This window comes from Balaenoptera acutorostrata, chromosome 19, assembly GCF_949987535.1.
Source record: "Balaenoptera acutorostrata chromosome 19, mBalAcu1.1, whole genome shotgun sequence".
Taxonomy (NCBI): domain Eukaryota; kingdom Metazoa; phylum Chordata; class Mammalia; order Artiodactyla; family Balaenopteridae; genus Balaenoptera; species Balaenoptera acutorostrata.
Genome location: NC_080082.1, coordinates 64,178,228 through 64,204,338, shown reverse-complemented (window position 1 = coordinate 64,204,338; position 26,111 = coordinate 64,178,228). Strand labels below are relative to the sequence as shown.

At 42.9% G+C, this 26,111-nt stretch overlaps 1 protein-coding gene across 1 annotated transcript; it reads right to left on the bottom strand.

The window, feature by feature from the left end:
- Positions 1 to 709: 709 nt before the first annotated feature.
- On the bottom strand, positions 710 to 26,111 carry NLRP13 (NLR family pyrin domain containing 13). The gene is made up of 10 exons (XM_007175508.2): positions 26,059 to 26,111; positions 25,516 to 25,841; positions 21,575 to 21,643; positions 17,258 to 18,845; positions 15,195 to 15,362; positions 12,569 to 12,736; positions 11,108 to 11,278; positions 6,904 to 7,074; positions 3,866 to 4,036; positions 710 to 884 (listed from the first exon to the last, which is right to left on the bottom strand). Exons 1-10 carry the CDS (start codon positions 26,109 to 26,111, stop codon positions 710 to 712), a joined length of 3,060 nt encoding a protein of 1,019 aa, XP_007175570.2.

The window sequence follows — 26,111 nt, the reverse complement described above, 5'->3', positions numbered from 1 at the left end:
TAGAACGCACTATCCCTCACCTCCATTCACTGTTCAATTTCCCCTCCTGACACATGGATTCCTCCCTCTCAGCCTCGTTGGGACTCAAGATCAATGACACCATCACAGACATGCCTTCCCTTACTACCCTGATCACCCTTGTTTTCCATACCACAACCTGGAGTTTCCCTTCATAGCATTAATAGCAACTAACACTGCTTTTATATGTCTCAGATTTGCCATCTCCCTAAGAGGAATCCACACCCATGAGGAAAAGGCTCAGGACCATTTGTTTCCCACTGACTACACGGTGCACAGTCAGCACTGAAAAGGAATTTGCGGAGTGAATGTCTGTTGAGTGAAACAGACTAGGTACCAGAATGAGAACATTGAGGGGACTCACTGCCAAAATACACAAACGTCTATAGGACCACGCCATCCAATATGGTAACCAGTAGCCACATGTGGCTATTTAAGTTAATTCAACCTAAATAAAGTTAAAAGGTCAGTTCCTCCATCACACGAAGCACGTTTCAAGTGCCTAGTACCTGCACGCGGCTAGCGGCTACTCTGTTGGACAAGGCGGATACAGACCACCTCCTTCGTTACTGAGAGTTCTGCTGGCCACCATTGCCCTAGGAAACTGCACGCAGGATAACCTGCCTGCTCACTTTACGACATCATCCCATCCATCCCCATCTCGGCAGCTGCTTCCCCATGTCAGCAGGGATTACCCGAGTTTCCGTAGTTTGCACGTCGATTTTTTCAAGGACGTCCACAGCGTGTTGACTCCCTCTGGCCCCAGGTCATTCCCTAGAAGGTTCAGATTAACCAGGCTTTTACTGCTTCTGAGAACTGAGGACAGAGGCCAGCAGCAATCAGGTGTCAAATTGCATTTCTCCAACCTAGGGGTAGGTGGGACAGAAGCATGAAAGATGGTCCTCCAAGACTGAGAAATTAGAAATAAAAGTGATTCAAGATTTAGGGGGAAATACACTACGGAAACAGACTGGCTAACACATGCCAGACACTTTTCCAAGTGCTGACGCCTAACTCATTTAATCTATATACCAATCCTATAAAAGGAAGAGGACATCTTAAACCCCATTTGACAGATGAGGAAAAACTGAAGTTTAGCCTGCCCGAATGTGAAAGAAACAATTTTAGTATAAAGTAGATGCATTCATTTAAAAGGCCCTGGAAAGGACTAAAATAGCATTACTACCCCTTCATTACACTTTTTCCATCTTATTTCTAAATTTAACGATACAAAAATCTAAAAATATAGTTGGCTAGCTACTAGGAATACAAAAACAAAAGTGACAAAATGTATTACATCAGTTTAACACAGTGGAAATTTCCATCTAAGTCTATAAAGAAACGTGGTCTGTGGCTATTCATGCAAAATTTGATGCGCAAAGAGTAGAGGGAAGGGATGTATTTCCGTAGGTTGGAAGAGGTTGGGTAGATTCCAGGGGATGCTTCAGGATAAAGGTACCATTTGATGGATAGGAAGAGCATGATGAGAAAAACACGGGCTCCAGTGTCATACAGGTGTGCACCACCCTCTCAGGTCTAACACCCCCAGCAGGGCTTTTACCACTATTACCACTATATTATATATCATTGACCTTGATCGTGTTCCTTGAATAGTGTTCCTTTAGTCTTCTAGGCCAGCGTTTCTCAATCAGTAGTGATTTCCCCCCCCCAGAGATTTGGTGATGTCTTAAGACTGGGGAGTTGTTAATGGCATCTGGTGGGTAGAGTGATGCAGGGATCCAGCAACATCCTACAGTGCACAGGACAGCCTGCCACCACCAAGGATTACCCAGCCCGAAATAGCAGTAGTGCTGAGACTGAGAAACCCTGGTCTAGATGGTAAAGATGGAACCCAGTGTACACAAATATGGGACCTGCAGGGAGCTGCTTTAAGGCTACAACACTGGAGAATGAGGCTGGATGGAAGTGAACCGAGTATCAGGAAAGAATTCATCCTTGAAGACAATGCAGTAACTTTTGGCCGATGTTTTACTGTTTTCTGCCTCTGGGGAGGAGAGCTTAGATAGAGAGAGGGCTTAAAACCACACCTCATTATTTTAAAAGCATAACTATGACCCTGATTGACTTGTATAAACCTTGTGGCTTCTCCTTGACCTGCAGGATAAAGAATATTGCACCTGAAGACGCTTCTTGAAGGATAGAAATGTGGTGAAAACAAATGGCCTCTGACTTATTTCAATTAGCATAATGCCTTCAAATTACATCCATGTCACAAATAGCAGGCTTTCCACAGAGGAAGACAATTACTGTGCGATATCACTTATATGTGGAATCTAAAAAAGCCAAACTCAAAGAAACAGAGTAGAATGGTGGTTTCCAGGGATGAGGGAAGGGGGAAAAGGGGAGATATTGGTCCAAAGGTACAAACTTCCAGTTATAAGATGAATAAATTCTGGGGATCAAATGTACAGCATGGTGACTATAGTTAATAGTACTGTTTTATATACTTGATAGTTATTAAGAGCATAAATCTTAAACGTTCTCATGACCAAAAAGAAAGGGCAACTCTGTGATGGGATGGAGGTGTTACCTAATGTAGGGTGGTAATCATTTTGCAATAGATAAATGTATCAAATCCGAAGGTTGTACACCTTAAACATACACAATGTTATGTATCCATTATATCTCAATAAAGCTGGAAGAAAAAGGAATTGGCTTTTGGACTAGGGCCCCGTCCCCATCTTTATTTAGCTAAATGAGCTCCTTGACTCAGTTTCCTCCTCAGTAAAATGGGTATAAAAGTAGCAACCTCCTCATGCCTCCATGCTGGAGTATGAAGTGATGATTGTAACGTGCTTCCCGTTTCCAAGCACATAGTAAGCATTCAAACGATACCTTGCCCTACAGAATTTTTTCCTACATAGTCTTATCCCCTTTCCCTACACCCATCACTCAGTTCCAACCACATGTTATTAAATTGCCCTGCAAAATCCACCTCTGAGCCCTTGTATACGCTGTCACCCTTTGCCAAGAGCTTTCCCCTCGTTCTTTTCAGGGGCAAGAACTCAAGTTTCAAGGCTCAAGGCCTAAGCTCCTCAGTACAGTTTTTCCCAAGCACGTAGGCAGTTTGTGAGAACAACCAGAGCCATTGCCTATGTGAAAAATTGCTATCATTTGAGCCACATTTCACCAAACATCCTATTACTTGAGGCTAAGCCATCTCAGTTTGCTGAGCAAACGCATCACATTGTGGTTAAAAATCAGTCTTCCCCTTAGATAGGAAAGATTCTCAGGGTAGGAAACATGTAACACTGTCTCCCTCCTCGGGACCTACTCTCCAAAATGTGCTGATTAAAAGAAATAATATTTACAATAGATCAAGGATGGGGCTAATGAGAGTTAAACACTTTCTCTAAACTTGGAGCTTATTGCCAAGCAGAAGATATTTTTAAAAGGAGAACACGTCCATCATTTCCCACCTTCTTAACCAAGTCCCCCACCCCCGCCAACAAGGAACCATTTATTATTCCCTCCCCAGCCCAAGAGTAGAGACAGGGGACTTCCCACAAAAAGGAAAACATTGACTCTTGCTATAGATAGATAATAGATAAATTATGATAGGTAGGTAGGTAGATAGGGATTGATACATATATCCATAGATAATAGAGGTATACATAGATGATAGAGAGACAGAGATAGATACAGATAGATGGGAGAGATGAGAGATTATAGAATAAATCTTTCAGGCAGAATGTAAACTATCGCTGACTCTAGTTAAAAGGTTAATGGTAATTCTTTGTACCACTTTTGCACCTTTTCTGTAAATTCAATATATTACCAGAATAAAAAGTAACCAAAAAAAATAAAAAGAAAAGTATCAACTCACCCAAGCGTCTCCAGTGCACAACTTGGACATTTCAGAATCCTGCACAGCTCTCTCACCCCATCATCCTGAACATCATTTTTCCCAACATCCAGAATTTTCACATTATGATTGTACTTGAGGGCGTCAGTAAGCTCCCGACAGCCCTCCACTGTGAAAGAACAATCTGACAAGCTGCAAAATAAAAAAACACACAAAAGAGGGAAAAGTAATCCTTGAATCCTTAGTCTCCGTATATTTCAGCCCACCTCACTTTCTTCTAAGGAAGAAAGATGCCAAAACCGGACTTCTTCTCCTGAGCCCTAGAAAGAGGAGGGTGCTGGTTGGGAGGTCTGAACCCCTGGGTGATCTATTTACCTGTGAAAGGAAGAAAGTACAAGGAACAGCCATGGAGACCTCTCCCTCCCTCCCCAGGCCATCGACAGGCTTGTCTATGTGAAGCGCTTCTCTCTGTGACTCTGACCACCAGAGCACCCAGACTTTTTTGCTAACAGAGAACACGTTTTTCAGCCTTTGAGCTCAACAGTTGAGCTGAAAAAGACAGCAGGACTCTCACTTAAGGGCAGATCTAAATTCCTGAGAATGAATTATTATACCAAATAAGTTCAAGATGAGTAATCCAGGTAAACACTTGGAGAGAGAGAGAGAGAATTAAAGGAGGGGCAAGTTGAAAGGGAGAGGCACAGAGATGAAAGAGAACAGAGACACAGAGAGAAAGTAAGATACACAGAAGGGGAGGAGAGAGACATGAAATAATTAAAGAGTGCCACCTTAAGTGGGAGGTGTACATAAGGCAAAAATCCTTAAGACATAAAAGGAAAAGTTTGGCTTCATGAAAAATGTCCACATGGTTAAAACTCTCAAGAGCCAAGCCTAAGGGAACTGCCAGCAAGATAAACAACCTATGTAAATTATACCCAAAAGGGCTCCATTTCCCTACCGAAGAATGCCTACAAGTCAGTAGGAAAAGAAACCCAAAAACCCAATAGGAAAAAAAATAGTCAAGTTTTATCAAAAGGTTTTTCATTTGGAAGTTTACACAAATGGTGTTCAACATTTGAAAGCTGCTCAAGTCCATTCTTATACACAGGATGCAAATATACAAGGACTTTGAGTTTACCAAGGAAAGTACATGACCCTTGGGCCTGGACCCAAAATAAGCTTGGGGGTTTAGATGAAAGGAGATTGGCTGTGAATCAATACTTGTTGAAGTCGCGTAATGGAGTAGATTAAATACTACTCTGTCTACTTTTGCCTAAGTTTCAGTATTTCCATGGAAGAATAAAAATAGGTTGAGCCATCATTTTTCTACCTCTCAAATTGACAAAGATCAAGGAGGTTTGGCAACACTGTATGTGGAGGTGTGGATAAAAGGTGCTCTTGGCTGGTGGCAGTGTTACATAGTGAAGGACAATGTGGCAATGTGTGTGAATTTTGATTGTCATGCTGAGGGAAGTAAGTCAGATGGAGAAAGACAAATATATGATATCGCTTATAGGTGGAATCCTAAAAAATGGTACAAATGAACTTATTTACAAAACTGAAATAGAGTCACAGATGTGGACAACAAACTTATGTTTACCAGGGGGGAAAGGAGGGGAGGGATAAATTGGGAGATTGGGATTGACATATATACACTACTATATATAACACAGATAACTAATAAGAACCTACTGTACAGCATAGGGAACTCTACTCAATACTCTGTAATGACCGATATGGGAAAAGAATCAAAAAAGAGTGAATATATGTATAACTGATTCACTTTGCTGTACACCTGAAACTAACACAACATTGTAAATTAACTATACTCCAATAAAAAAATTTTAAGAATGGCCCAACAAAAAAAAATAAATTAAAAATTTTTTGATTGCAGATACCCTTTGATCCAGCCATTCTATTTCTAGGAACTTATTCTACAAGTATATTTACATATGTCCAAAATGATACAGGTACACAGATACACTGCATAACTTTTATAACTATTACAAAAGATTGGAAACAACCAGAGTACTTATTATATAAATATAATACTCATTCAACAAATTACTATGTAGTCATAAAAAGGTTAACCTTGTTATGTATGGATGTGGAATAGTCTCAGATATGTTGTTCGGGGTGGACATTTTCATGTTAATAAATGCTGAGTTTATAAAAATGTATATATGCACAAAGGCCTATGGAAGGATTAAAAAGTGACAAATATACAAAATCACTTCCATTATGACTGGCAAACTACGGAGACTGCTGACTTCTGTATCAGACACGGAATAGCACATTGTATAGAAAAGAGCTAGCCTCGCATCCCTGACCCTTGTCCACAGAAAGCCCTGCTGGCAAGGCTAGCCTGGCCCTTGGCTGCCATCTGGGAACTTGGATTTCGGGAGAGTTCCCCCGATTCTCTGCTCAGAGTGACTCACTGTGCCTAAGCTGTGCAAACAGCATGGTTTATGCTGAACCCCTGCTTTCCCCGTGGAAGCCTGGACTCTTGATATGTGCTGGGCAGAAGGTGTCCACACGAGCAGTGCCCAATCAAAGTCTTGAGCGTCGAGTCTGTCATGGGCGTCCCTGGTGGACGGCCTTGCACGTGTGTTGCCACAACTCTTTGCTGGGAGAATGCAGTGTGTCCTGGGTGATTCCGCTGGGAGCGAATTCCTGGGAGCTTATACCTGGTTTCCTCTGGACCTCAACCCATGCAACTTTTTCCCTCTGCTGATTTTGCTATTTCCCTTCACAGAATAAATAATAAATCACAGCCACGAACACGACTGTATGCTAAGTTCTTTGAGTCCTCCCAGTGAATCATCAAACCCGTGGGGTGGTCTTGGAGACCCCCAAGACCACTGTGGTTGGTCCTTAACAGCCATGCCATCTTTTCCCCTCCAGCACCAATACCTACCCACACGCCCCCACCTCTAGCAAAACCAGCCCCTCTATGGACTGGCTACCACGCCCAGGACGCAAACCCCATCTGGACCTCAGGTCAAGTCACATGACTCTCCTCTCAGCCACTAAACCAGAGGGAAGTGGATGAAACTTACTTCAGGTTCTGCAGGTTACAATCTGGACGACTCAGGGCCTCACACAGAAACTTCACTCCCTCATCTCCCAGGTTATTCTTCCGCAGATTCAGGTGTGTCAAGCTCTTATTCTGGAGGAGAGCGTCTGACAAATATCTACAACTGGGTGCACCAAGCTGGCAGGACCAGAGCCTGTGGGGTCAGAACCGCAGACACAGATGCTCAGGAGAGCAGCCCAAAGTGATTCCCCTCCTTCCAGGTCACCCACGGGGTCTCCCTAGACCCGAGTCCAGGACGTGCCGAGTATCTGTGCATACTTATCCTTTCTCGGTCCAGTTTTGTGCAATGCGCACACCAAGAATGTGCTAGTCAGTCATGATTGGGTTAAAAAAAATAAAGGAATGACGGTCAAAGGATACAAAGTTTCAGTTACGGGAGATAACTAATTCCTGAAGATCTACTATACCACCTAGACCATGCCTACAGCTAACAAAACTACACTGTACACTTAAAACTGTGTAAGAGCCTATGTTAAATGTTACCACACACCAAAAAACGTAATAATAAAGGAAGTGGGAAGAAACTTCGGGAGGTGATGGATATGTTCATGGCCTTGATGGTAGTGATGGTTTCACCAGTGTGTATTTATCCCCAAACTCACCGAACTGTATACATTAAGTATGTGCAGCTCCCTACGTGTCAAAAAAATAAAGTTTAATGTAAGAATGTTTTTAAATTTTTAAGTAAAAATGTTAAATGAAGGGAAAATATTTTAAATAGCTTTGAGGCAGCTGAGGATGAACCCCAGGTGCTGGAGCCAGTCAGATGTGGGTTCAAAGGCCACTCAGCCGTTACCAGGTGTTGTCAGGTGAGCTGTGTTATTCCCTTCAGCCTTCACCTTCTCCGTTCTGAAGTGGGACTACGGTCTGTTATAGAAGCACGGGGCAGCACTTGGCAAGGGTGCAGTACAGGTTATAGGAGATATGTAATAGAGATGTTATATATCAGATCACAGGTTTATTATAACAGTTATCTAACATCTATTCATATATTAGGTATTATATTATGTAATTATATAATAGATCTATAGGTATTATATAACAGGTATATGTAATACATGTTATTATATAACATATTTATTACATAAATATATATTACATATAATAGTTATATAATATATAATAGGCTATATTATATATCATCTTACTGTATATTATTAATATTAATATATATCATAGTAAATGTACTATACGAAAGTATATGGAGGAACTCCCTGGTGGTCCAGTGGTTAGGACTTGGTGCTTTCACTGCTGTGGCCTGGGATTGATCCCTGGTCAGGAAACTAAGATCCCGCAAGCCACAGGGCATGGCCAAAAACAATAAAATAACATAAAGTATATGGCATAAATTATTATTATGAATATACATCATAGTAAATGTAATATATTAAAGTATATGGTGTAAGTATAATTATTATTTTATAATATATTATTAGCATAACAACTGAACATGTATAATATTAGTTCTTGTTATATACGTATTAATGGCCTATTAACATTCTGGTTCTTTGAGGCTTAGGGCTAGGCGAGTACTAATCATTGGTTTCTTTGTTCAGACTGCATGGCCTTTCACCGTAATCACCACCTTGGATGTACCTAAGGACCTTGGCCTTTTCCAGTCGTTTATACTCACCTGAATGATATCCAACCCCAGGAAAACTCAACTCTCCATCTATTCCACACCTGCCCCCAAGAAGCAGAGTGTAGCTAGAGAAGAAAATATCTCTGTAATCAGCTTGGCATCCACCACTGCATGTGGACTCTCATCCCTACCCAACGACCCCCTTGAGTCCTACAGTCCTATATACACCTGCTCCGGTAACATCCCTGCATGGTTAATTCACAGGCATTCCACTCTCCTATGTCCCAATCCAAACTCCTCACACGCAAGCCAGTCTTCACCCAGCAGCCCAAGCCCATCACCTGGAGGTGTTCTTGCTTCCTTTCCCTCCTAAACCACCCCTAACCCATCAGGAAGTTCCCATGGCTCTATCGTCAAATATACCCTGAAGTCCTACACCTCATCCAAGCCAGCTCTCTCTTATCCTCTTGCCTGGGGTACAGGCACTTGCTTCTTCTCAAACTTTTGTCCCTTATTATAGTCCATCCTTCAAGAACAGCCTGGGTGATCTTTCAGAGTACCTCACTGTCAGTCAAACCTCCAAACAAAACACAAAATCCTACCCTGCCTGGGCGTATTCAGGCATCTTGCTGCCTCTCCAGCTTCATCTTCTCCCGTTATCCCCTCTCACAGGACTCCAGCCATACTAGTTTCCTTGTACAACACCTCCAAGCTCATTCGAACCTCAGAGCCTTTGCCCTCCTAACCCTTCTCTCTGCTTGCAGCTTCCTCCCTGACTTTCTTCAAGTCTCTGCTTCAAGTGTCACCTCCTCAGGTAGGTTGGTAGGAGAAGACCTTAGGAGAAACCAATCCCACTACTATTTCTTGTCTATTCATTCCACTTTTTTTTTCATATCTGAACTATTGCTGTTGTTTGTATCTCACTCCTAAAACTGCATCCTCCACACAGGCAAAAAGCTTGTCTATCTTAACCACCCCCAACCTTGGCGCCAGCTCTGTATCTGGAGATAAGAGCTCAGAGATCAGTTGACTAAAGCATCATCATTTCCTGGGGTTCTGGGACTTCCCTGGTGGTCCAGTGGCTGGGACTCCACGCTTCCAATGCAGGGGGCCTGGGTTCCATCCCTGGTCAGGGAACTAGATCCCGCATGCCGCAACTAAAAGATCCCGCATGCCGCAACTAAAGATCCATTAAAAGATCCCACATGAGACACGGGGCCCAGCTCCCAAGGGCACCAGCGCGGCCCCAGGAAGCGCGAGGAGCCGGCGGGCGCGCGGCCTGCTGTTGGCGGCTTGATCCGCCACACTTGGCACCCACCCACCCGCGAGGTGGCATCCAAGCCCCAGGGAAGATGGTGTCCTGAATCCTCTCCAGAGCCGTGGTGTTGGTGTTTGGAATGCTTTATCCTGCATATTATTCATACAAAGCTGTGAAAACAAAAAGCGTGAAGGAATATGGAGGAAGAATAATGAAACATTCAACTCACAAAGCAAGAAGAATATCAGAATTAACGGAATCTGTAAAGAAAGTAGGATGAATAAAGCAATAAAAAAGCAGAAATAAAAATAAAACCAAAACCAAGAGAATTACAATATCTAAGAGTTGTTCCCTTCAATGAGTCTAGTAAGATAAACACTTGAAATAGCTTAAGGTAGGGAGAAGACTAGAAAAAGGATTGACAAAATAAACAAGAAACGGTTTAAGCAAGCAATGCTAAGCTTAAGTGACAGAAAATTAAGGTTATATAATGGACAGCTTTAAATGAATGCATAACATAGTTCTTTCTAAAATTTTAGAATAAATTTTTTTTGGACCTAGAGAGTGTCATACAGAGTGAAGTAAGTCAGAAAGAGAAAAACAAATATTGTATATTAACGCATATATGTAGAATCTAGAAAAATGGTATACATGACCTTAATTGCCAAGCAGAAATAGAGAGACACATGTAAAAAACAAATGTATGGATATGAAGCGGGAAAGGGGTGGGGTGGGAGGAATTGGGAGATTGGGATTGACACCTATACACTATTGATACTATGTATAAAATAGACAACTGATGGGAACATACTGTATAGCACAGGGAACTCTACTTAATGCACTGTAGTGTCCTAAGTGGAGGGGATATATGTATATGTATGGCTGATTCATTTTGCTGTGCAGTAGAAGCTAACACAACGTTGTAAAGCAACTATACCCCAATAAAAATTAATTAAAAGAAAACAAAAAGATCCCACATGCCACAACTAAAGATCCCGCATGCCGCAGTGAAGATCCCACATGCCACAACTAAGACCCAGCACAGCCAAATAAATAAATAAATAAATAAATAAATATTTTAAAAATATTTCCTGGGGTCCCTGTTAAAATTGAATTTCTTGTCACAATCTCCAGAGACTGATTCAACAAATTTGGGGGGTGCTACTCAGCATCTATGTTTAGAGCAATGACTAGCACATTGATAACTGTTCCATGAATGTTAGTTTTCAACGACATAAATGGATCCCGAATGAAGGAGCCACTGTCTTCTTCAATGCCTAACCCCACGGAGGGTCATTTCCAGACACCGAATGAGGAGGAACTTACACCAGTCTCTCTAAGACACACTCGGGGTGAGTCAGGGAAGCACACAGCAGCCTCACACCATCATCCTGGAGCTGATTAATTCCCAGGCACAGTCGAGTCATCCCCTGGGTGCTGATGAGAAGCAAGGCCAGGTCCTCACAGTGGGCCGCCAACAGGTTGCACTTCTCCAGGCTGTGGGAGGTGAAGATGCAAGGTGAGCCACAGCTATGCCCGGTTTCCTATCTTCTTCTCAAACTCTCAGTCCCTTGGGCCATACATCTGGGACTCAAAATCATGGAAAGGTTAAATTAGATAAGGAACATAATCTTCATGGAGGAGAATAATGTGGGTAAAGGTAAGATTTCTCATTCTCATTCCTACCGACCTTTAGGGCAGATCATTCTTGATTGTAGGGGGCCCTCCGGTACACCGTAGGATATTGATCACACCTGGTCAATGCCAGGAGCACTAGATTACCCACTAGATGTCAGGAGCGTCCTCCCCTTCCCAAAGCTGGAAAACAAGCCTGTGTCCAGACACTGCCTAATGTTCCCAGTGGGGACAAAACTGGCCCTCGCTGAAAACCACTGTGTTTAGAGGAGGCTGGCAGAAGCCTAAGCAGGTTATACAAAAGAAGTTGATGGTCAAGATGCCCAAGAGCAAGGTGAAGGCAAAGCTGGCTGAGACGGAGCCCTAAGGAGAATGGTAAGAAGAATGAAGATGACAAGAACTGTGCCAGTGGGATGGGGGATCAACAGGGGGATCCCCAAGGCTCCCAAAACCCAGTCCCACTGCCAACCCCACGCTGCCACTCAAACGTGCAAAGAAAGTATTTTTGAAAAAGCAGGAGGACTTACGACAGCTCCTTCAGGGGGCACTTGGACACCCCAATGGGCCCCTGCAGTCTTTTCAGCTCAGCATTACAGAGATCATTGTCCCCCAGGCTGAGGAATTTCAGACTTGAGTTCTTGCTGAGTTCCATGAAGAGCTGATGACAAACCCTAGGGGTGAGGCCACACGATTCCAACCTATCGAAGAGGCCCCAGGATAGGCAGTTACTCCTGGGAAGAGTGGTCTTTTTTTAGAGACCCCCTTGCTCCATGAACAAGAGCTGATTTCTCCCTGTTTCTCATCCCTTCAAAGACAAGATGGCTACGCCCTTTCAAGTCAGTGCTACTCAAAGTGTGGTCCACAGTCCGGCATCACCTCAGAGTCTATTAGAAATGCTAATTATCAGGCCCCTCAATAGACCTGCTGGATCCTGGGGGTGGATTCCAGGAATCTGTGTTTTAACATGCCCCCTTGAGTGATTCTGATATAAGTTAACATTTGAGAACAACTGCTCTACACCCATGCATTTTTTTTTCCTCTTTGCTAGTCTTTCTCTGTATTCTTTTTCTGCAGTGTTGACTCCTGTCCTCCCAATGAATCATCAAACCTATGCGTGATCTTGGGGACAGATCTGGAAGAGCAAAGACTTACCACAGATACTTGAGGTTGCAGGCTGAGTGCCTCAAAGTTCTAAAAATCATCTTGGACACAGTAATTCCTAGGTTGTTAGAGCTCAGATCCAGGTGGGTCAGCTTGTGGTTACCATGAAGCACGATGACAAGCTCCTTCAGAATCTTCACAGGAGACATCGATTTGCACCTGAGGAAGAGAGGCAGTGAGAAAGTTTTGGGAGAGAAGACTGCTTCCTCATCTTTCCTAACACACACGTACACAACCTCAAGGATGATGTACAAGACATAAGAGGAGGGACTTCCCTAGTGGCGCAGTGGTTAAGAATCCACCTGCCAATGCAGGGGACACGGGTTTGAGCTCTGGTCCAGGAAGGTCCCACATGCCGTGGAGCAACTAAGCCCGTGCGCCACAACTACCGAAGCCCGCGTGCTCTAGAGCCCATGAGCCACAACTACTGAGCCTGTGCTCTAGAGCCCGTGCTCTGCAACAAGAGAAGCCATCGCAATGAGAAGCCCACGCACCGCAACAAAGAGTAGCCCCTGCTCACCGCAACTAGAGAAAGCCCGCGTGTAGCAACGAAGACCCAAAGCGGCCAAAAATAAATAAAATAAATAAATTTATTTCCAAACATAAAATAGATAGCTAGTGGGAAGCAGCCACAGAGCACAGGGAGATCAGCTCGGTGCTTTGTGACCACCTAGAGGGGTGGGAGAGGGAGGGTGGGAGGGAGGGAGATGCAAGAGGGAAGAGATATGGGAACATATGTATAACTGATTCACTTTGTTATAAAGCAGAAACTAACACACCATTGTAAAGCAATTATACTCCAATAAAGATGTTAAAAAAAAACATAAGAGGAGTCCAAAAATTGATTTGAGTCGTGGTACTAAAATGTTGAAAAGGCAATCTCAAATATGATCACTAAGCTCAGTTGGATGTATGAAGTCAGGAATCCATCCTCTCCCCACTCCTCCCCAGATCTAATGTAAGATGTCCTGGGGCTGCCAACACTCTTCTAGGGAGGCGACCACCCATCCCACACCAACCCAGAGAGGACTGGTGAGAACAACTCTCTCGTTTTCTTCTTGAACTTGTTTCTCCTTATCTTGAGAACTAAGTTATAGAATGAAAATAGAAGAAAAAAAAAAGAAAGAAAGGAAAAGGACATCGAAGGCTGTTTAAGCCTGCCACCCGTGTATTTGATCTGGTTCACTCAACACACAGAAGTCTGAGGACAAATATCATTGTCAACTCTTCTGCTCTTAACTTGTTGAATCAGTGCCTGCACCTGATTTTTAGACCTTGAGGCATGACCTTGAGAAAGGTGGAGGGAGAGTAGGATAGAGTTAGTTGTCCTAGACTCCAGAACATCTGACCAAATTCCATCTCAAATTCCACTCTAAGTACTACTTGCTGTGTCCTTTATCAATTAATTTCTTCCCTGGCTTCTCCCTCAAGGTCGACCTCCACCTGCTAATTCTTCCCTATCTTTGAGCGAGATTTGAGAATCTGTCATTTCTACTTGTAGCATGCTATAGGACCACTAAGTTTCAATCCCAAATTATGCTTCATATCCAATGTATAGATCTTTACTCAAATATCTTTCAGGTAGATAGGGAAGACAGAGGGGTCCTCCCCTATCTAAAAGTGCAAAGCTTCCCTCTTTCACATCCTTTCTGAGTTGCTGAACTGATTTCCTTCTGCTTTGGGAGATGTCACTATCTCATATACCATCCGGATTATTTAAGTTTGTTTCTCCAACCCAATGTAAGCTCCATGAAGGCAAGAATTACCTGTTCTGTTCACTGCTATAACCTCAGAACAGATAACAGATGCTCAATAAATATCTATTGAATGAATAAATGCTGTACCACAAATGACTCACCTTTCCTTAAGACACAGAGCACTTCTCATGGACTCCACATACCTTTAGCTCTTTTCAAACACTTTGCCCCTACCATGCCCTAGAAATTTTCTATTCCTTCATATTTGGCTCAAAAAGCAGTCCACCTTAAACATCTTAAGGAAAAAGTAGTTTGTCTACATGTATCTCTAGTGCAAGATAGACTGCCCTTTTTAAGTTAAAATTATGAGATGAATTATTTATTTTTTTTGAATCATCATTTAGTTTCACAATGGTACCCTAAATATTCCATCTTCTATGTTTTGTGGGTATTTCCTCTCAGAAAATCACACTATACAACTTTCTGTAGAGGTGATGCCAGAACCCCCCATCTGAGTTGCCATCGTGATACCTAAACTATTAAAGGTTCAGCTTCAAATAAACCAAGCAGAAATAAAGGATGCCACTTACAAGGGAATGTCATATACTAATTGAATTCTAACGTCATATTCATGACAATAATTGAGTTGTTAATGGCTCTAAAACAATGTGCTCTAGAATGGTCAAATCCCCTCTGACCAACTTGCCACCTACTGCCGCAGAAGATGGCCATTTTTTAAAATTTCAATCTACTTTGCCTAAGTAGCAGCTTCATGAATGTAAGTCTCTTTATTTTATTCTCCTGCGCACCTAGCTTACTTTCTGGCCAATAGATAACTCACGGCTGTCATCAAAAAAAAAAAAAAAAAAGTGGGTTATTCTCCTATTGTATTCTTCAAACAGTGAGAGTCTCACACTTACGTCAGTTTTTGGAGTTTGCACCTTGGATTTCTCAGCTTATAAGAGAGTTCCTTCATAGATGAAGTATTAAGCTTGCTGTTACTCAGGTCCAGCTCTCTCATGTTCCCATTGCAAAACACAGAGCAAATATCCTCCCACTGATGTTTCCTGAAATCGACAACCCCTGTCCTTTGTGAGGGAGAGAGAGAAGGCTGATGAGAGTAAATGAAACTCAACCAACACCCAGCTATGATCTACAGGAGGCAAGAAAAGACCTTAACAAAAGAGACTCACTGGAGTTCTGAATATGAAAATGTGTAACCAAAAAAGCATAGTTCGCACAACACCAGATGTTTTATTCCCACAATCCTTAACAATTCTTTTTGGAGGAAAGCAACCACGTAAGTAAGGCGGACCACAGGTATAATCCTTAAGAGTTCAGACTTAAAGTTAAATAGACTTAAGACAGATTCAGAGCTCTGCCTCCTAGTATTGAATCTCTGTGCTCCAATTTTCTATCTCCAGAATGTGCCTAGTAAAATTTACTCTCATAGGATTTTGTGATGATTAAAGAAGATTCATGCAAATATTTAGATCTTAGAATTATTAGAATTCTAATTATTTAGAATTTCCCTGATGCAGTGGGCTCTCAATGTTAAGAATAAAAGAGCAATACAGTCAGAAATTAATTTTTTTTTTATCTCAGATGAGATGAGGGAAGTAAAACAAAGAATATATTCTGAAAGCAGCTGGAGGATATAAAGTTCTACTCCGTAAGTCCAGAATTGTAACTGGTTAAAATAGTTGTTTCCAACCTTAAGTGTACTTGTATGTGTGTATGTGTGTTGTGTATACATGCCTGTGCTTTCATGTGTTTAACACCCCAGTTAATACTGATATACAGAGTTTAAAACCACTGAGGAGAAAAAGCAGTAAGAAGCTGTGCTGTAGAAAAGTAGGACATAACCCAACATCAGAAGATCTGTTATGAACTTTAGGGAAGCTCTTAAACTTCCTTAAGTCTTAGGGTGATCTTGAAGTGAGGACTGATGTTGTCTGGGCATTAATTCTCATAATAAATGGGATGATCCTTAGAAAATCACTTATAGTAAGGGCACTTACTCACATGACCCCACAGTGAATGCTACCTAAATCAAGTCCCCTATTTAAGTTTTAGGGATTCCAATATAGGACAAATGATAGTCTATATGTATTGGACATTAATTACCCCACACCCCCAAACCAAGCATCTTACTAATATTCCAATGTGGGTGAACACAAAGAAATTAGTCTACTCAAAATCTTAACTTGTTCAATCCAAATTGGACTGGTGCTTCTTATAGATTTGAGGGTTAAACAGGAAAGGATTTGAGAACATGAACAGCAGCTCCTGTCTCAAGATAATAATTTAGAAAACATTCCTGGGACCTGAAATAAGTAGCAGAACAGTCAGGTTTCCTTATCTTCCAGCTCAGAAGCCAGAAGTGTCAGTGATGGGATAAGGTCGTAGGAGAAGAACCAAAAGTAGCTCAAGTATTTTTAAGGTTCTTCTTCCAGGAGGACAAAGGGACAAACTCATCAGAACAAGCTTTTAAGATTTTGTTGACACCATTGGTCCCACCCTGGCTCCAATGTATGCTCAAAGGAGAGGCATACAGTATTTTAAGTTCTGGAGCTCTGAAAGGGAGATGGGCTACTTAATAGTCACATTGACTAAGAAAATTGTGCTTTTATTCTGCAGTTTTCTCATCTCTGAATAACAGTAAGAGATCCCCCTCCACTAAGTTATGGGTATCAGTTTGACACAAGTAGATGTTATAGTACAATACCTGGCACATAAACCTTCAACACGCAGTGCCTGAGATATAAAATCTACCTCTAAGTAGATGAGTTGAGTACCCAGGGAATCCTCCATGACACCTAAAGGAAAATGTTCTCACAGACTGGAGCTGATCTAGAATGTTTGGTCAATCATAACCATTGATAACACAACCACAGACCCCCCAGTTTTTCATGGAAGAACTTGGGCAGAGCCTGTGAAGATGAGAGAAACTTAGGGAAGGGATGGTTTTTGCATTACTCACTCCAGAGTTTCCAAGGCAGAAGTCAATTTCATCTCAAGGATGGGACCGCTGACAGAGAGCCTCAGCTTACGTAAGTTTTGACAGTGCTTTAGGCAAAAGGAAGAAACCTGGAGGTGCTGATACCCATGAATGTCGAGATCAGCTTCAAGGAGGTGATTCAAAATCTGCCTTATAAAATTTTCGTCCTGAGTCTCACACAAGCACTGGAAAAACTGTAGGAATTCAAAGTGGACTGAGACAGCATCATACTTCTCCAACCCTTCTGCCCAATCTAATAATTCATCCATTACCCTGGGAGACATTTCACAGCGTAACGTATCTTCTAGCTCTCTTGCTAGGTCTGTATTTAAAAGACCGAAGAAAAAAAGAGCCATCTGATGCCAATAGAAGTTTGTGTTGGCAAAGGCGTCATTCAGGAGCACCCTCATCTCTTGATGCTTTGGGGGACCACCAAGGGATCCTCTTGTTCCCCAGAGCACATAAAACATGGCCCCCAAAAATGCCTGGAAACCTTGGTGAGTGAAAGAAATGCACTCTTCACAGTCACTGACCTTTCGAAGAATATTCAACCTCAAGAGAGAATCAATAAAAGAGGCTTCCAGATGCCCTTGTTCCATAACCTCTTTTGCAAATGTGAAGTTTGAGAACCACATCCCCTCTGCAGCCAGACAGCACAAGGCTCTCCACTGTTCTGGCAAGCTCTGATCTGACAAGCTCACCTCTGCCATGGCAAACAAGCTGCAGAAAAAATAGGCATAGATGCTGGTGGTGGTCTGTGTGGCCAGCCGGAAAGAAGGATTACTTGCCATCTGCCACTTCAGGCTGGAACACACAGTCCAGCACACCAGGGGGGCAGAGCAGGAATCAAATAGAGTTTCCATTTTTCTTATCCAATTCAAGATTTTATTAGCTTTGTCTAGGTCACCAAAGAACTTGATGAAATACTCCTCCCGGTCTCCCTCTGTGAACCCTGAGACGACAACAAAGCATGGATTCACTAACAAATTTTTAAGATCTCGATTACCATAGTCTCTGGTCGTTATCAGTAAGGTAGCTGTGGGAACCAACTCCTTCCTCAACAAGTGGAGTAAGATTCTGGCCACTGGGAGCTGCTGGTACCAGTCTGTACAGGGCGGGCTTTCGTACAAGTTGGAAGACACAGTCATTTCTTCAAAGCCATCAATGACAAACAGAAGCCTCTCGGGATGACTCCTGAACTCTTCGATGGGGACCTGAGAGTCAGGCCAGTCCCGGGAAAGCAGGCCAGCAAAGGTGGTGTTCACAATCTCTCCCACTTTATGGCAGCTGATGTAGAAAACATAGGAGAACTGGTGCTGAAAGAGTATGCCCTCTGCCCAGTGTAGCATGACCTTCATTGCCAGGGTGGTCTTCCCAACGCCCGCCAGGCCCTCCAGTACGATCGGCAGTGGCTGGGCCCCAGCCCTGTTAGGACGCAGTAGACTCCTCAGCAATCTGTGTTCCTGCTCCACCGTGCTGTGGAGATATATATGGTCATCAGGCCAAGGAATGTTGTCCCACAGAACCAGTATTTTCATCCTCATCTTCTCTCTGTATCTTCTTCTGTGAGCTAAGACAGAAGGGAGGCAAAAGAGATGGCTGAAAGGCACATGAAAGGATACTCAACATTGTTAATTATCAGAGAAATGCAAATCAAAACTACAATGAGGTACCACCTCACACCGGCCAGAATGGCCATCATCAAAAACTCTATAAATAATAAATCTATAAAATCTATAAATAATAAATGCTGGAGAGGGTGTGGAGAAAAGGGAACCCTCCTATACTGTTGGTGGGAATGTCAATTGGTGCAGCCACTATGGAAAACAGTATGGAGGTTCCTTAAAAAACTCAAAATAGAGCTACCATATGCCCATTCCTGGGCATATATCTGAAGAAAACCATAATCTGAAAAGATACATGCCCCGCAAGGTTCACTGCAGCATTATTTATGATAGCCAAGCATGGAAGCAACCTAAATGTCCATCAACAGAGGAATGGATATATATATGTGAATCACTGTGCTGTATACCTGAAACTAACACAACATTGTACATCAACTATACTTCAATTTAAAAAGAAAAAAGAAAGTGGAATTCAAGATTAAATGGAGTCCCAGGATGGCAGCTACGTGGCAACCGATATGGAATGGAGAAGGATATGGGGCTCCTGGAAACTGTCTAGAAATTATGACAAGGGAGCCGATTGATTCCTTGATATGTTTGATGGTGTTATGCTTCCCAAAGAATTTTGGGATGATGTAATGGTAGTTGCAAAGAAAGTTAAACCAAAACAAAGCAATTATTACCTCAAACAAAAATAGAAAATGGGGGCTTCTCTGGTGGCGTAGCAGTTAAGAATCCACCTGCCAATGCAGGGGATATGGGTTCAAGCCCTGGTCTGGGAAGATCCCACATGCCACAGAGCAACTAAGCCCGTGTGCCACAACTATTGAGCCTGCAGTCTAGCACCCGAGTGCCACAACTACTGAGTCCACGCACCACAACTACAGAAGCCTGTGTGCCTAGAGCCTGTGCTCCGCGACAAGAGAAGCCACTGCAATGAGAAGCCCGTGCACCGCAACAAAGAGTAGCCCCCGCTCACCGCAACTAGACAGAGCCCACGAACAGCAACGAAGACCCAACGCAGCCAAAAATAAATAAATAATTAATTAAAAAAAAAAAAGAAAATGGTTCCCCCCAAAAGGCATGTGTAGTGGGCTCAACAGTGACCCCCCAAAAGATATATCCACATCTGAATCCCCAGAACCTTATGTGACAAAAGATGTGATTAAGGACCTTGAGAGGAGAAGCTTATCCTGGATTGCGCCCAATGCAATCAGATGTATTTCCATAAAAGAGAGGCAGAGAGAATTCCGAGACAAAAGAGGAGGCCACGTGACGACAGAGGTGGGAATTGAAGTGATGCTCCCACAAGCCCAGGAATGCCAGCAGCCACAGGAAGCTGGAAAGACGAAGGACCGATTCTCTCCCCAGGCTTCTGGAGGAAGCACAGCCCTGCTGACCCCTTGGTTTTGGACATTTTCTCTCCAGCACTTAGAAAATAAATTTCTATTATTTAAGCACCCAGTCTGTGTTAGTTTATTACAGCAGCCCTAGAAAATGAATATAGCATGTAATCCTGATTAATTACATGGCTCAGCATTGACTTATATCCACATGACACTCAATACCTGTTCCTCCAAATCATACTTTTATTGGAGGATAAATGAGAAGAGATACTTACCTGCCATGATGAGTCAGCAGATAATTGATTGAAAACCTAAGAAATGGCAGTATACATTAATCACTTATGAACATAGAAATAAATAGCCAAAGTGGCAGCCAAGAGAGGCTGTGGTTGATTCCACAGAACTGAAGTCCAGGGTTGGGCAAAGGATCAATGATTTTCATTGCAAGTTTTGCATTTTCTGTGATTCTTTTTGGATTATACACAAGTACAGCATGTATTTCTTTGATGCAACTTAACTTGTTCCATCACAGTAGGTATTAGTTTGTCCATGTGAAAAATCTCCATGAGGCCACCAATACAAAAAAATACAGCTACGCAGCATTACTCACAATAGCCAAAATATGAAAGCAACTTAAGTGTCCATCAACAGATGAATGGATAAGGAAGATGTGGTACATATACACAATGGATTATTAGCCATAAAAAGAAAGAAATCTTGCCCCTGTAGCAACATGGATGGACTTGGAGGGTATTATGCTCAGTGAAATAAGTCAGACAGAGAAAGACAAATACTATACAATATCACTTATATGTGGCATCTAAAAAATGCAACAAACTAGTGATAGTAACAAAAAAGCAGCAGACTCACAGATATAGAGAACAAACTAGTGGTTGCCAGTGGCGAAAGGGAAGCAGGGAGGGGCAGTAGAAAGGGTGGGGGACTGGGGTGTACAAACTATTGTGTGTGAGACAGGCTACAAGGATGTAGTGTACAACACGGGGACTATAGCCAATAGTTTGTAATAACTGTAAATAGAGTGCAACCTTTAAAAATTGTGTAAAAAATAAAAAAATACATATACCTATTAATGCAACACCAAGTCCGGAAACAGACAGTGGTATCTTAGACCTTGGAGGGGACCTAGAGGAAATGTCCAGTTTATGGTAACCTATTCCTCAGTGGGCAGCACTGGAAGAACAGATTGTCAAGTTTCTGGCAGACTATAAATTGAAGACAGTTTCAAAGGAGGTGGCAAATGTGGAACCCATAAAATGAATGTTCCATCAAGCAATTTGTCTGTAATCATCACAAAGTAGTAGCCAAACCTGTTTCTTCTTCCAGCATCTCTGGTTCTTCTTGGTTTGGATCTTGGGGTCCCCATATCTGTGCCATCTCTGAAATAAAACAGTGATGATGGGGTAGTGAGATTTCCCCTGGCTGAAAAACAAGTTAATAATGATGGATGGTCTTAGTAGAACCAACCATTTCTCTGACATACTTGGAATTGAAGAGACTGAAAATTGTTATCTTCAAGCCTCATCAACCCAGCTACTTTGGAAACATGCTACTTTGCAAAGACCACAGCACACATTAAAAGCACATCCCTGCCTGGGGGCCTTGGATCCAGCCAGTCTCCTGTCTGGAATGCTCTCCCCCCAACCCCAATATCCACTTGGCTCACTCCCTCCCCTCTGAGTCTCTGCTCAAATCTTAGTGCCTCAGTATTGCCTGATGATTCTGATTAACACTGCACCTGATTCCTGCAGCACACACCTTAGGCAGACCCCACCCGCCCTCCCCTCCACTCTCCATTGCATTTGTCACCTTCTAGCACACCCTATAATGTACTTATTCATCACATCCATTACCTGTCTCCCCACACCGGAGGAGGAGACCGGTAGCCAACCTGTGTTTGTTCACTGATGTACCCCAAGTGTGCACAGCAATGCCAGCACATGGAAGCCACTCTAATATTTTGGAAATAAAATGCCATGGAAGAAAAGCACCGAGAATTGGTCTAACCCCAGCCCCCTGATGTGTTTCACATAACCACTCAGAAAGTCCTATTCTCAAAAACTAAAGGACCCCTTCCATGTCTCCCCATGCATCATATGATCCAGCAATCCCAATCCTGGGCATATATCTGGAGAAAACCATAATCCAAAAAGATACATGCACCCCAGTGTTCATTGCAGCACTATTTACAATAGCCAGGACATGGAAGCAACCTAAGTGTCCATCAACAGAGGAATAAAGAAGATGTGGTACATATGAACAATGGAATATTAGTCAGCCATAAAAAAGAATGAAATAATACCATCTGCAGCAACATGGATGCTACTAGAGATTATCATACTACGTAAAGTAAGTGAGATGGAGAAAGACAAATATCATATATCACTCATATGTGGAATCTCATGTTTTAAAAAATGGTACAAATGAACTTATCCACACAACAGAAACAGACGTACAGTTATCAAAAACAAACTTATGGTTACCAAAAGAGGGAACATTGGGGAGGAGGGATAAATTGAGGAGCTTTGGATTGACATACACACAAGATAGATAACCAACAAGGACCTACTGTATAGCACAGGAAAATCTACTCACTATTCTATGATAACCTATATGGGAAAAGTATCTAAAAAAAGAATGAATATATGTATACGTATAACTGAATCGCTTTGCTGTATACCTGAAACTAACATTGTAAATCAACTATACTCCAATAAAATTAAAATTTAAAAAAAATCAGAAAGTACAAAAAAAAAAAAAAAAAAAAAAGAGCTAGGCTGTTCCAAATGAACAGCCTGGAATTTAAATCTAATTTCTTAAAAAGAAAAAAAATCCCAGTTCTCACTTCCCTTTGGCCATCTATGGAAGCCTGTTGAACTAAAGATTCACCCCTTCTCCCGAATCTGATGAACTAGTCTTGGTGGGGTGGAGGGTGTGTACGGTGAGATGGTAGAGACCCTCCCGGTTCTGATACTGCCTGTCTGGCATCATTCTCAAGGATGATGTAGGATCTGGAAACCACCAGGGAAGGTGATACTGTGAAGAGAAAAACTGTCCCAAAGATGAACAAATGGGGCTTCCCTGGTGGCGCAGTGGTTGAGAGTCTGCCTGCTAATGCAGGGGACACGGGTTCGTGCCCTGGTCTGGGAAGATCCCACATGCCACGGAGCAGCTGGGCCCGTGAGCCACAATTGCTGAGCCTGCGCGTCTGGAGCCTGTGCCCCGCAACGGGAGGGGCCGCGATAGAGAAAGGCCCGCGCACCGCGATGAAGAGCGGTCCCCGCACCGCGATGAAGGGTGGCCCCCACTTGCCGCAACTGGAGAAAGCCCTCGCACGAACCGAAGACCCAACACAGCCAAAAATAAATAAATAAATAAATAAAAAAGAAAAATCCTTGGGGAAAAAATAAATAAATAAATAAAGAACACCTTTAGAATTTAAAAAAAAAAAAAAAAAAAAAAGATGAACAAATGATTGAGAATCTACACTGCACCCAACGCCTTATAAGTTTTCACCCTAGAAACTCAGTTAGGTGCAGCTAGCTCTGTTTTCAATAAGAGAGGATGGGGCCCAGTGGTACATAATTTGTCCTGGGTTACAGTTGGTGACGTGGAATCAGCCTTTGAATACAGCTCTGTGGTTCAAACCTGAACTCTTAAACCCATAGTCCCTAAAAGACAGCACACTTGTGCCTATAAACATGTGCATTCACAGACTCACTCACAAATCCCTCTGCCACAGCACCGTTCAGGCAAAGAAACTCTCACTGTGCCATGTTTCCTAGAAGATGGAGCTGATGGGGGCATCAGTTATCCTGACCTGTCCACTGGTCCCTTTCTATCATCTCCCACATTGCTGTGGGATGGGTGTGGTCTAGGGCTTCCTCCTGCTTAGGAGGTACCTTCTGCAAGCCCCACCCCTTTAGAAGGCCAGGTGGGAACCAGGTAAGGACTGGGGAAAAGGGGCTCCTGTGATGCAGCTTCAAGCAGGGCATTGACATGGCCAATTAGGACCAGTGGCCAGGAGGGAAGTTCTTCCTTTAATGTCATTCTCCTCTGTGCCAATGTCTCTCTCTGGGATTGCCAAATGGGATTTAAGGATTCTAGATCCCATTCCCAAGCTCTCTGCTCAACATCTGCCTATTCCAGACAACCATATGTAAGGGATTTATGATGGGGAGAGGGGAGGAGAGGAAGATGGAACTGAAGATGCAGGGAAATCGCGTCCCCATCCCCTCGTCCTGCCCAGAAGATGCTCGAAGCCTGAATTCCTGTGACTCAGAACCTCCAATGCCCAAAGCTCTGATGGGGAAGACTTCATGTTGCCAGCTCCCATCACATTCCTTGAACTCATGCTCTCATTCTAGGGCAAGAGAAGCAGTACATGGTCAAGCACAGAGGATTTGGAGACCCACTCCCTGGGTTCACATCCCACCTCTGTGACCTTGGGCAATTTACTTGAGCTTTGTGCCTCAGTTTCCTTGTCTGTAAAACAGGAATAACAGAACCCCCTTCTTATGAGAGTGTGAAAAGTCAGTACCAATGCACAGAAAGCATTAAGATTAGTGCCTGGCTTGTAACAGGCACCAGCAAAAGTTATTAATTTCTACAGGTCTCAGAGGCAGCCAGGTCTGCCAGAAAGTGACATATGCATTCCGAAAACTCTCTGCAGTAGGTAAAGTTGCGGGCAAAAACCAGATGGAAAATGGGATCCGTGATACATTTTAAAATACAAACAATTAAAATGGTAGCGCAGTTTTATACTTGCTAACTATGAAACACATGACTAGTACAATAAATACTGCAATGCTACAATAAATACTGCAATGCTACAATAAATACTACAGTATTACCATAAATAAATGAATGTTACAGCCGGGTACAGTTTCGTTGTGGGTTTTTTTGCATTTACCTCTGGAAAAAATCATGCATAAGCAAACATGAAATTCCTGTGGTGAGCAAATCATCCCCTAATGCAACAACTGCATTGGCATAAATTTGCATTTTCAAAAGCAGCCTTGGAACAGAACTAAATATACGTGTTTCAATTCCCTCTTCTTGCTTTTGATCACCATCCCCTCCGAGGCTAGAGCTCCAAACTTTCACAGCCTTTATACTTTTAAACTTTCATTCCCGTCAGGGAGAGTCTTAGGGGGAGACCAGCAATTTGGAAGGACCCCGTAAAACTCCAACAGCAACCTCCCTGCTTCCACGAGCACCAGGAAGCTATCCCCCGCACAGACCCACTCACCATTCATCTCCGCTCTCATTTGCTCGCATAGCGAAGTCAGCTTCATGTGCTCAAAGATGCGGAGGGTCACGTCCCATATCTGCCTTACTGATAAGTGTTCTTTCAACAGACAGAGCAGGTTAGTGGGACTGATGGCTTTCAAATTTGCCCAGGAGATCTTCTGGACATTCTCAGGCAGCAGCTGTGGGGACTGGACGCAAAGTTTGAAATCCTCCAGCTGATACCGATCCAAGCCCATCAGGTGAGACAGCAGCTTATCACTGGAGCTATCATCTACAAAGACGCTAGGAGAAGAAGTCATCTGGCCCAACACGCAAGGTTTCCAGCTTCACTCAAGAACGCTTACAGCCACAAAATGAATAGCACCTGTAGAAGATAGACAGCTAAGACCATGAACCATGACTTGCACCTGCTTCAAGACTGTCTAATCTAGCCACGTATTCTCTTTTCTCCTCACAGCACCTCCTGCTCCCTTTGTTTGTGTGGCTTATTTCTCTCTCTCTCTCTCTTCCACGTGAATGTCAAGTCGCTTTGAACACAGACCTTGCCTGTCCTAGGCTGTACCACCAGTGCCTAGAAAAGCACTGGACAGACAT